General features: G+C 36.7%; 1 protein-coding gene across 3 annotated transcripts in view; it reads left to right on the forward strand.

Annotated features, from left to right (window-relative positions):
• Positions 1–11604, forward strand: part of LOC311073554 (AP-1 complex subunit sigma-2) — a 61020-nt gene extending 49416 nt beyond the window's left edge. For all 3 annotated transcript variants that reach the window (XM_084099406.1, XM_084099405.1, XM_084099402.1), the window contains exons 4-14: positions 2999–3241; positions 3322–3440; positions 4395–4505; positions 5319–5496; positions 5773–5911; positions 6759–6951; positions 7069–7222; positions 9241–9525; positions 10266–10426; positions 11031–11167; positions 11311–11604. In XM_084099406.1, coding sequence (XP_083955532.1) covers positions 2999–3241; positions 3322–3440; positions 4395–4505; positions 5319–5496; positions 5773–5911; positions 6759–6951; positions 7069–7222; positions 9241–9525; positions 10266–10426; positions 11031–11167; positions 11311–11455 — 1865 coding nt within the window. In that variant the 3' untranslated portion in view covers positions 11456–11604. The remainder of the gene's footprint in view (positions 1–2998; positions 3242–3321; positions 3441–4394; positions 4506–5318; positions 5497–5772; positions 5912–6758; positions 6952–7068; positions 7223–9240; positions 9526–10265; positions 10427–11030; positions 11168–11310) is intronic.
• The last annotated feature ends 346 nt before the right edge of the window (positions 11605–11950 follow it).

Genomic DNA, 11950 nt, shown 5'->3' on the forward strand with positions numbered 1-11950 from the left:
TCATGTTATATTATTATTCTTCCACAAGAGGTCGACAAAGACTCACAGTGTAAGATATTTAGAGCTGAATTAAAAGGGTTATGCATGAAATTGTAAGTTATTTTGAATTTAAGTTGAAAGAATGTGAGAAATGTGCTTAAATTACTATTTATTTATTATTTATTGATTAAATCTAGTAATTTAAAGGTAAAAAAAAAAAAAAAGCATTAAAAAATAGAAGAAATATTGCTTATATATTTGCTTTCTGGACATTTTGACCCGCGAGGGAAAGATGTGTTACAGAGTGTGAGGGAAGGATAAACCTGTTTGACAACAGTCATTATTTTTCAGTTCCATCTCACTTCATATCTGTGCTTATCCTAATCTGACACATGCTAAAGACACACACATCTCTTCAGATGACACACTCATGCCCAGACTTGTCTGGATCCCTCTTACTGTTTGTTTTGAGTTTTGTTCATGCTTTCTCCATTACTGTAATACATCTGTCTCATTCACAGTGAACACACCTCTGACTTTACATAATCGAATCAAAAGAGGTGTTGAACGACAATTATCTCACATCTAGAATCAGAGACACCATTAAAACCAGTAACAGAAGAACCAGAATCAGCATCAGGAAAATAATCCCAATCAATATCTGAATATGATGGAAATCTGAGTTAAATCAGAATCAGTAAATATTAGATGTCAGAATCCGATAATCCGGTGCATTTAAAGGAACACTCCGACTTTTTGGGACTTTAGCTTATTCACCGTATCCCCCAGAGTTAGATAAGTCCATACATACCCTTCTCATCTCCGTGCGTGCCGTAACTCTGTCTGACGCACCCACCGCTAGCCTAGCTTAGCACAAAGACTGGAGGTAAATGGCTCCAGCTAGCATACTGCTCCCAATAAGTGACAAAATAACGCCAACATTTTCCTATTTACATGTTGTGATTTGTATAGTCACAGCGTGTACGAATAACAAGGTCACATGAGACACAGCCATCTTCTAACCGTATAGGCGTATAGTGTGCAAAGAGGGCGAAGCACTGCTACTTGGGCGGAGTGATTTGCTCGCAGTGCCTGAGAAGCCCCGTGGTGAGGAGCAGAGAGTTCGCTCAGAGTTGGAGTAAATCACTCCGCAGAAGTAACAGTGCTTCGCCTTCTGAGAATATAGTTCCCAGTATGTGTACGGTTAGAAGATGGCTGTGTCTCATGTGACCTTGTTATTTGTACACACTGTGACTATACAAATCACAACATGTAAATAGGAAAATGTTGGCGTTATTTTGTCACTTATTGGGAGCAGTATGCTAGCTGGAGCCGTTTACCTCCAGTCTTTGTGCTAAGCTAGGCTAGCGGTGGGTGCGTCAGACAGAGTTACGGCACGTACGGAGATGAGAAGGGTATGTGTGGACTTATCTAACTCTGGTGGATACGGGGAATAAGATAAAGTCACAAAAAGTCGGCGTGTACTCAGCCGTCACTCGTAAAACACATGCAGCGGCTACGGAAATCACAGCCGGAGTCTGATGCATTTTCATTGATTGACTGATAATTAAGTGTATAACAAAGAGAGAAAGAAGTCCAGACATTCTGACAGTTAGTTCAGTTCTCTTTATTCCGCTGACAGATGAATCTATTCATCACACTTGTATCTGGATCCTGATGGATGTGAGTCATGAAGTGGTTGGTTTCGGGCCAGGACTAGTTATGATGGCATCTAATCCCTCTAATCCTGCTGCTTCTTTATTAATCAGTGCTGCTCACGAAACATTTATGGTTATTATTATCAGTGTTGAAAACAGCTGTGCTGCTGCTTCATATTCTTGTGGAAACCGTGATACATTTAATTTTTCGGGATCCTTTGATGAACAGAAAGTTCTAAAAGAACAGCATTTATTTGAAATAGAATCTTTTGTAACATTATAAATGTCTTTACTCTAACCTTTAATCAATTGAATGCGTCCTTGCTGAATAACTGCATTAGTCACTGACGGATCAAAGCTTGATCATTAAAGGGATAGTTCAGCCAAAAATTAAAATTAGCCCATGATTAACTCACCCTCAAGCCATCCTAGGTGTATATGACATTCTTCTTTCAGACGAATACAATCAGAGTTATATTAAACAATGTCCTGGCTCTTCCCAGCTTTATAATGGCAGTGAATGGCTGTATGTTTTTTGAAAAGTCCATCAACATGCATCTATCCATCATTAAAGTGCTCCACACTGCTCTGGGGGGTTAATAAAGGCCTTTCGTCGTTTGTGTAAGAAAAATATCCATATTTAAAACTTTATCGACTAAAATAACTAGCTTCTGGCAGACGGCCATACGCAGGTTGACTTACGCCAAAGAGTAACACTTGACCTGACGCACGATGTAATGACGAACGCGGAAGAGCAGAGGAAAGAGCAAAACAAAACACCAGTCACGAATTAGAGTCTAAAACGACAATTTTTAAAGAGAAATGTGGGAGGAGCTTGAGTTTGTTTGTTTGAACCGCGAGAGGCGTCAAAGCTTACACTACTCCTACTTCTACGTCATACATCGTCAAGTGTTGCTCTTGTAGTGTAAGTCAACTTGCGTACGGCCGTCTGCCAGAAGTTAGTTATTTTAGTCGATAAAGTTTTAAATATGGATATTTTTCTTACACAAACGCATCGCTTCGCTTCAGAAGGCCTTTATTAACCCCCCAGAGCAGTGTGGAGCACTTTTATGATGAGGGATGCGCTTTTATGGAAAAAAATATACACCCATTCACTGACATTATAAAGCTTGGAAGAGCCAGGACATGTTTTAATATAACTCCTTTTTAATATAACTGTATTCGTCTGAAAGAAGAATGTCACATACACCTAGGATGACTTGAGGGTGAGTAAATCATGGGCTAATTTTCATGTTTGCATGAACTAACCCTTTAATGCATCCTTGCTGAATAAATGCATTAGTCACTGACGGATCAAAGCTTGATCTTTAACTCTTCCACGTCTCGGTTCTCTTCCTCAGGTTCTGTCGTCACGACTGGGATCCGCATCTCTGTTCCGCTAGTCGACGTGCTGGAAGACAACGGCTGGGAGATGAAGATCGTGGAGCAGAAGGACAACCGTGTCCGTGTGTCTGTGAACACCCTGGCGAGCGCCTCCATCGGCCGCTACAAGATCACCGTCGTGTCCTTCTCTCCGAAGGGGAAGCTGTTGTTCCCCTGCGCCCCGAACGACCTGTTCCTGCTCTTCAACCCCTGGTGTGAAGGTACGGGCCCAACACACTCATTCTGGCTTCATTTACAGCACTGGAGTAACACTACTGTACCTACACCTGTCTTTCCTCAGATGATTCTGTGTATCTGAGTAACGAGGCGGAAAGAAAAGAGTATGTTCTCAACAGCATGGGCAGAATTTATTACGGAACCGAGCAGCAAATTGGAGCCAGAACATGGAATTATGCCCAGGTGTGAAACAATTCTATTATATAGAGTGACTATTATTATTATTACTATTATTATTATTATTATTATTGCTGTTATTACTATTACTACTATTATTACGGCTGTAATTATTATTATTATTATTATTATTATTATTATTATTATTACTATTTATTACTTATATTATTGTTAATATTATAATATTTTCAATTGCTTTTATTATTCTCCTTTATTATTATTATTTACATTATTATTATTATTTACATTATTATTATTAGTAGTAGTAGTAATATTGCTATTATTATTATTATATTTTAAGTGATTTTTATTATTTTTTGCTATTGCTATTACTTGTATTGATATTATTATTATTATTATTATTATTATTATTATTATTGTGTTTATTATTATTTACTATTATTGATATTATTATTGTATTCTTATTCTTATTTCCACATTATTATTATTATTATTATTGCCTTTTTTGCTATTATTAGCATTAATTAAGTTATTATTAATATTATTAATTTTAGTAGTAGTATTTAAATATTATTATTATTATTATTATTATTATTATTATTATTATTATTATTATTATTTCTATGATTAGCATTATTACATTATTTAAATTTGTATTATTATTGTATTATTTACATTATTATTAGTAGTATTTACATTATTATTATTATTACTACTATTGCTATGATTATTATTTACATTAGTATTTATATTATTATTTCCATTACTATTATTGACATTATTATTCAGATTGTTGTTGCTATTATTATGATAATTATTATGATTTTGTGGAGTCAAGTCAAGTCACCTTTATTTACATAGCAATTTTTACAATACAGATTGTTTCAAAGCAGCTTTACAGAGATAACATGAAAATAATCAGAGTTTGTTTCGGCTCTACAGCAGATCTAGAAGAAAATATTATTATATGATTTTGTAGTGAAATGTGTGTTTCATCAGTTTGAGCAGGATGTCCTGGAAGCGTGTCTGTTCCTGATGGCGGCGAGGAGTCGGGTCGCTATGACCGAATGGAGAGACCCGGTGATCGTGTCCAGGATGATTTCTGCTCTGGTGAGTCTCATTCACAACACATGGACATCATGCATTCATAAACTGTCTAAACAACTGAGGAAAGTTATGGTTTCAACAAATATTACAGTGATATTATACATATATAGTACATTTAAAACTTTCGGGGTGGGTTCGATTATTTTTCCAATTTAAAATAACTGTTTTCTATGTGAATATATAGTAAAGTGTAATTTATTCCTGTGATCAAAGATGAATTTTCAGCATCATTACTCCAGTCTTCAGTGTCACATGATCCTTCAGAAATCACTCTAATATGATGACTTGATGCTCAAGAAACATTTATGATTATTATCAATGTTGAAAACAGTTGTGCTGATCAAATTTCTGTGGAAACAGTGATGCATTTTATTTTTCAGGATTGAACATTCATTTTCTTTGATGAATAGAATGCTCAAAAGAACAGCATTTGTTTGAAATAGAATATTTTATAACATTATAAATGTCTTTACTGTCACTTTTGATAAATTGAATGCGTCCTTGCTGAATATAAGTATAATTTTATTTTTAAAAACCCAGAAACGCTGAAGAACGCTGTCGATATTTGAAATCACCAAAACAAACACGCCCCTATCATGATAGCTCCGCCCCCCAAATTCACAAACACTCTAAAGCACAGGCACCTCCCCCCTCGTGAGAGGACACGCCCCCTTACTGCTGATTGGCTACAAGTTTGTTGTGGTGCTCGATCCAATCCACTTTCAACAGCGTTTCTCAGAAACCGCTTGAAGATGCCCAATTCCACAACTAAAAAGCACCTGTTTTAAAAAGGTCTCCTCCTCTTCTCTGTGACAGATGAACTCTAATGACGACCAAGGAGTGCTGATGGGTAATTGGTCGGACAGCTATGCAGGCGGGACGACTCCCACCGCCTGGAGCGGGAGCGGAGACATTCTCAAACAGTATTACAAGAGTGGAGGAAAACCCGTGAAGTTCGCCCAGTGCTGGGTCTACGCTGGAGTCACGAACTCTGGTACGTTGTGTTTCTGTGACATAAATCATTTGCATTTGATAATATGCAATGAAATAATGCATAAAAACATCTTCTAAAAGACTGAACGCTGTATGTGTATGCAAATCAGACGAGAATGATTGGCCAGCGTGTGATTGTTGTGATAACCGTCAGTCCTCAAGGGGGCGCTATAAATATAACTAACCTTGGAAAGTTTAATAGAACTTCACCATTGTGTCTGCAGCTTGTACTCCGTTCTGTGTTTGTAATGCACTTCTCTTCCTGTTTCTCTCTCAGTGCTGAGATGTCTCGGGATCCCGACTCGTTGTGTGACCAACTTCAGCTCCGCCCACGACACCGATCTCTCCTTGACCACTGACATTTACATTGATGAAAAGATGGAATTAATTAAAGACAAGACCAACGATTCTGTCTGGTATGATAAAAACAACCATCCATCAATCAATATCACATCATGTTCCTTTCATCATTGGCATTAATGTCATCAGTGTTATTTAATAATTACCGTATGTGTCATTTAAAAAAAAAATAATTTAGGCTATGTTTTTTAAATTTTCTTAAATAGAAGTGATCATTACTGACACTATCCACGAATATCAGACATTTTTGCGTCCCATGACTTTTATTTTAAGCATTAAAAGCAAATTTTTTATATATTTTTTTTTATATTTTGAGAAGTAATAGATATTTTACATGAACAATGATCTACTAAAATCTATTTCTAATATATAAACTATAGAATGAAAAATAGCTTGTTTAATTTAAAATAAAATTTAGCTTTGATTTAAATTAAATTTAAAAAAAGTTTAATTTCATATATATTGCATTTATATTGATGTTTATTTAGTGTTTATCAATATAAAATCAGGGGTTTTGAACTGTATTTAGAGCTGTTCCAAAGAAATTTAATTTTTATTTTATTTTATTTTAAAAGTAATAGATATTTTATATGAACAAGTATCTAATATAAAACTTAGATTTAATGTTTAACCCTTTAGAATTAAAAATAGCTAGTTGTGATTTATGGGAAATTAATTCAGTTTCCATTTAATTTAAATTAAAAATATTTATTTTTTATATATATTTTTTGCATTTATTTAGTTGTTTATTTAGTTTATAAATATAAATTTAGGATTTTTTTTGTGTGACTTTTTTGCATTTTCAGCTGATGACTTAATTTGTACATTTTAGATTCAGGTCCTATTTTATTTGACTATATTTGTGTGAATTGCCGACTGCCAATAAGCTCTGTTCCTGTGTAGGAACTTCCACGTGTGGAACGAGTCGTGGATGGCCCGCCCGGACCTGCCGGCGGGTTACGGCGGGTGGCAGGTGGTGGACGCGACCCCTCAGGAGCCCAGCCAGGGTTCGTACCGCTGTGGCCCCACGCCCGTCTCCGCCGTCCGCAACGGACAAGTCAACCTGAAATTCGACACGCCGTTCGTCTTTGCCGAGGTGAAGCCTTTGCCTTGTTTTACCCTCATTTGCTGATCTGATGATTCATTTTGAGCATTGTACTCAATTTTATCTCTGAGTCAAAACATCCACTGAACTCATTTCACTGTGTCTCAGGTGAACAGTGATAGGATCTACTGGCAGAAGAAACCCGATGGAAGTTTCAGTCAGGTCAGCGTGGAGAAGAACTCCATCGGCCAGCGCATCAGTACCAAAGCTGTGGGATCAGAGGAGCGCGTGGACATCACACACCTCTACAAATACCCAGAAGGTAACAAAACTAATGCATCTATGTCCAAAACCCCAGTCTACCTTCCTGTAAAGCATTTTAAGGAATCATAGACACATGTTTCCTTATTATCATGCATCTTTAATAGCAGTAAACTCTAAAATAATAACCCATTTCCATGCATATTTATATTTAATATTCATATTCATAACTATGCATATTATATAAAGTACTTTACAATACAAAGCACAGTACTTGACAAGCACAGTACTTTACATAAAAACAGATTAAATGCCAAAATACCTGGATTGAAGATGAGACTCACTTTATAATAACAATAAAAAAGATAAAAATTAAAATGAGAATGCATAACAAAAGATTGAAATTAAATATAAGTAATAATAAAATAAAAATAAACAAAATTTAATTAAAATTCTTTCTCAGCATTGTTTTCTCGTTTTCTATTACTTATCTAAAAATTCTTGAATGAAGATATGTTTACTTGAGAAGGAAAACTACTAGTTATAATTCTTGATTTCTTGATTTTATGCTTAAAACAAGAAAAAAGTCTGTCAGTGGGGTCAGAAAAATACTTAATTAAAAGTGAAAACAAGATCATTTTTCTGACCCCGCGGGCAGATCTTGTTTCAAGCATGAACTCAGATTCGATACTCGCACCTGTATGTAGCCGAAGCTGGCCATAGGGTCTGTGCGGAGGACCTGTCTGGTTCTTGTGGTCTCTGCGAATAATCTGTGCCGGTGGCTGTCATGTCGACAAGGCCTTCACAGGGGATAGTATAGTAGACACGGTGTCTGCTGACATTCAGGGCTGCGATCCGGCTGACTACAGTAACCTCAGGATAAGATTGAGACAGACAGACTAATATAAGAATAGATGTCATTCTTCTTACGCTGTAACTAATATATTGGGTGTTATAGGAAGTGTTCCCGGTTTCGGTTGCCCTAATTTTTTGCAGCCTAACCATCATATAACTGATTTGATTAATAGAAATTGATAATGTGTTATGTGAATGCCAGGTTAAAGAGATCGCAATAGACGTGAAGGACTATAATGTGTTAAGAGCTCACTCAAGTACTGCGGAGCTAAACCATTTAGTGCTTTGTAAGTAATTAGCAAGATTTTAAAATGTATACAATGTTTAATAGGGAGCCAATGCAGTTTTGACAGAACCGGGCTAATATGGTCATACTTCCTGGTTCTGGTAAGAACTCGAGCTGCTGCGTTTTGAACTTTGAACTTTCTTTCTAAAAAGGAACATAGTTGTGAGGATACTGCCTTTTCTAGTATCTTTGAAAGTAAAGGTAGATTAGAGATCGGACTGTAATATACTAATTCTTTAGGATCAAGTTGCGTTTTTTAAATGAGAGGTTTAATAACATTCAGCCAGCTTAAAAGATTTCACTACGTATCCTAATGACAATGAATAATTAATAATATTAAGAAGAGGATCTATAACTTCGGGAAGCTTCTCTTTCAGTTGCTTAGTAGGTATAGGGTCTAACATACATGTTGTGGATTTTGATGATTTAGTTTAGACAATTCTTCAATCTCCTATAGTAAAGATTGAATGAAACTGTTCATCAGGGGGTCTATAACACAACGTCTGATGTGTGATACTGTAGTAGAGGGTTGCATGGTTGTAATTTCCTCATCTAGCACGTAAAGAAATTCATAAATTCATTACTGCTGTGCTGTTTGGGAACGTCTGAAGTTGAGGCCACTGAATCAAATAAATACCTATGGTACTGTTCGTTCTCTTCTAAGAGAGTCAAAAAGTAAGATCATCTAGCAGTTTTTAAGGCCTTTCTGCATGCAATAACACTTTCCTTCCACGAAATGCGAGAAACCTCTTGTCTTCTTCCAGCTGCGCTCCATTTCTTCTGGCTGCTTTCTTGAGGGTGCGAGTGTGCTCGTTATACCACAACGTTATACTATTTTCCTTAATCTAGCATTTGGAACCGAGCTAATACTCCAACTCTTAAATAAAATGCAGCAACTCACACTCCTCATTCCCTCCCTTTATCTTCCTGCCTCTCAGGTTCGGTGGAGGAACGCATTGCTGTGGAAACGGCCAGTCGCTTCGGCTCCAAGCCGACTCTGTACCCATTACCCACCGACAACGACGTGAGCATTGAGATCGTCATGGTCGGGGAAGGACCTCGTATCGGTGAAGACGCCAAACTCTCCATCGTCCTGAAGAACAAGGGCTCAAAGCAGCGCACGGCCAGTCTGCTGTATGAGGTGCTGGTCATGTACTACACTGGAGTGCTGAAAGCCACCGTGAAGAAGGACCAGATTCATGTCGACCTCAAACCGCTAGAGAGTGAGTGGAGTTTGACTTTTAAACTCCTTAAATTTAAGGGAAATTAATGCAACATTTAGCTAATCAAGATCCATAAATCTTAGGCCAATCGAAGTGATCAAGATGCTGTTCACGTACAGAAATATCTATTTAAAATTCCATTTGAAAGTAAGCATTATATGGTCTGAACTGAACCCCACTGAACCTTTTTGGGATGAATTTGAACACCGACTGCAAATCAGGCCTCATCATCAAGTGGTTTTTAACAAATGCAACGATTAACTCAGACATTCTGAGCCACAATTATGAAAAAGTTCAGAGGGGGAAAAATAAAATAAAAACTGCTAAGTGCAACATAAAATTTGCATTCATTTTTGAGAGCGAAAAAAATATAATGGCCCAAAAAGCATTGTTTGCCTTATAAATGTTCAGTCCATTAATTACTAATGTTCAGTCCATTACTGGAATATGAGCACAAAAACTGCATGAAAGCTCTTCAGTTGAACACGCATATTAACATTTTCATTACATTTTCTACCTTTAAAAATCCCAGTTTGTTCCTGACTTTTCATGTCGGATGAAATCCATGGAATTTCAGGAATATGAGGATATATATATATATATACTGTATAAATGAGGCATTTTATAAATGTTTTAATTACTTTCATAACACAGGCAGTCTGCTCCAAAACTACAGAGCAAAATGACACACAGTTGTTTTATTGTTGTCATTAATGCCATGTTCCCTCGTCTCCCTTCAGCCAAGACTATTCCCTGGACTCTGCTGTATAAGGAGTACATGAATCATCTGGTGGATCAGGGCGCTCTGATGCTCACGGTCACCGGACGGGTCAATCAGACCAAACAGATTCTGGCCACACAGTTCAACTTCAGACTGCGCACACCAGACCTCATTATCACTGTAAGCCAATGAGACACTAGTCTTTATTTGTCACGTGTAACAAGCACAACATGTTTTTCTGTTTCGTGATGTTACATTTTGGTTGCAATTAGATTACGTTACTGTAAAGTATCATAATAGTAGTGCACTATATTCTGACTTGCACACTATATTCCACTTCTGAAGTCATATAATGCTCAACTGAGGAACATACTCAACATTTATTCTCTATATCTTAGATCTCATATCTCATTTTCTATTTTGCATATTCAAATGGCCATGTGTGTGTTCAGTTATGTCACATGTGAGAATCCATTTCGTTTAGTGTAGATGCTCAAGCTGGTGCAGCACATTTAAAGGCACCATATTTGAATTATACACAAGTGTGAATGAGATTTGAGAGTTATGGAGGCGAGAAAGTAAACTTTGTATAGTGATGCTCAGTTAAAAACAGACTAAAAAGTTGTTTTAGAACAAAAATGATTTCCATGTTTTGTGTCCCTAATTTCTGTCTATTTATAAAAGTGTTTCAGCTTTGCTTTTACTTGAATACAAACACTACAGGTGAATTCAGTTCATCACAAAAATAATCTCTACATCTGTTGATTGTGTTTGTTTGTTTCAGCCTCTAGAGGGCGCTGTGGTGGGTAAAGAGTTGACGGTCAAGATCACGTTCCAGAACCCGCTGTCACAAGTGTTGAGGAACGTTTTGTTCCGTATAGAGGGATTGGGAATGCAGAGCGTCAGAAAGATCCCGTATGGGTAAGTGTTTAACAGCAGTTTAATTTCAGCTGTGACGCTTCATGCACTTTAGATTTGCTTCAAAACATAAATTGTACTGCATTAAATATGATATTTAAAGAGTGAAGCTTCCAGAGAGCTGATATTGTCTTTGTGTCTGTCAGTGATGTGGAGAAGCTTGCGACGGTTACACTGATGGAGAAGTTTGTTCCCACCGTCTCCGGCTCTCAGAAGCTCCTGGCATCGATGGACTGCCGTCTGCTCACTCAGGTGCACGGATTTGCTGATATTGTGGTCAAAGCAAAGTGAAAAACACTGTCATTGTGAAGCCTTCTAATGCTCTCGCTTCTCTTGAAGAATATGTACTAGATTTAAGGGTCATCTGCATTGAATAATAATTCAGTATTTTCATTCACAATTAATGTATTTCAACAATAAAGATCCTCCATGTTTAAATTATATCCTGTCTGTTGTAATGTTTATGTGAGCAGATATTCATTGTTCTCCCATGTGTATTTGCATAACAATTAGAAAGTTTTTTGGTTTACAAGACATATCAGTTATAGAATTGAACACTTTCAGATGATGCAGTCATTACAATATAAACCAAAGCTGGAGAGGAGAGAGAGAAAATGGCTTCAGAGATTTCCTTACAAAGTAACATGGAGAAACACTGGAAATTTAGCATATTATGTAGAAATTCAACATATATATTTAATCATATCAAATTTTATAGTAGATAAAAAAGCAAAGTAATAATGACTGAGAAAAGCAAGGAAGTCATTGTCTTGACTAGAAATATAG

Source organism: Abramis brama (genome assembly GCF_963993115.1).
Source record: "Abramis brama genome assembly, chromosome: 22".
Lineage (NCBI taxonomy): Eukaryota > Metazoa > Chordata > Actinopteri > Cypriniformes > Leuciscidae > Abramis > Abramis brama.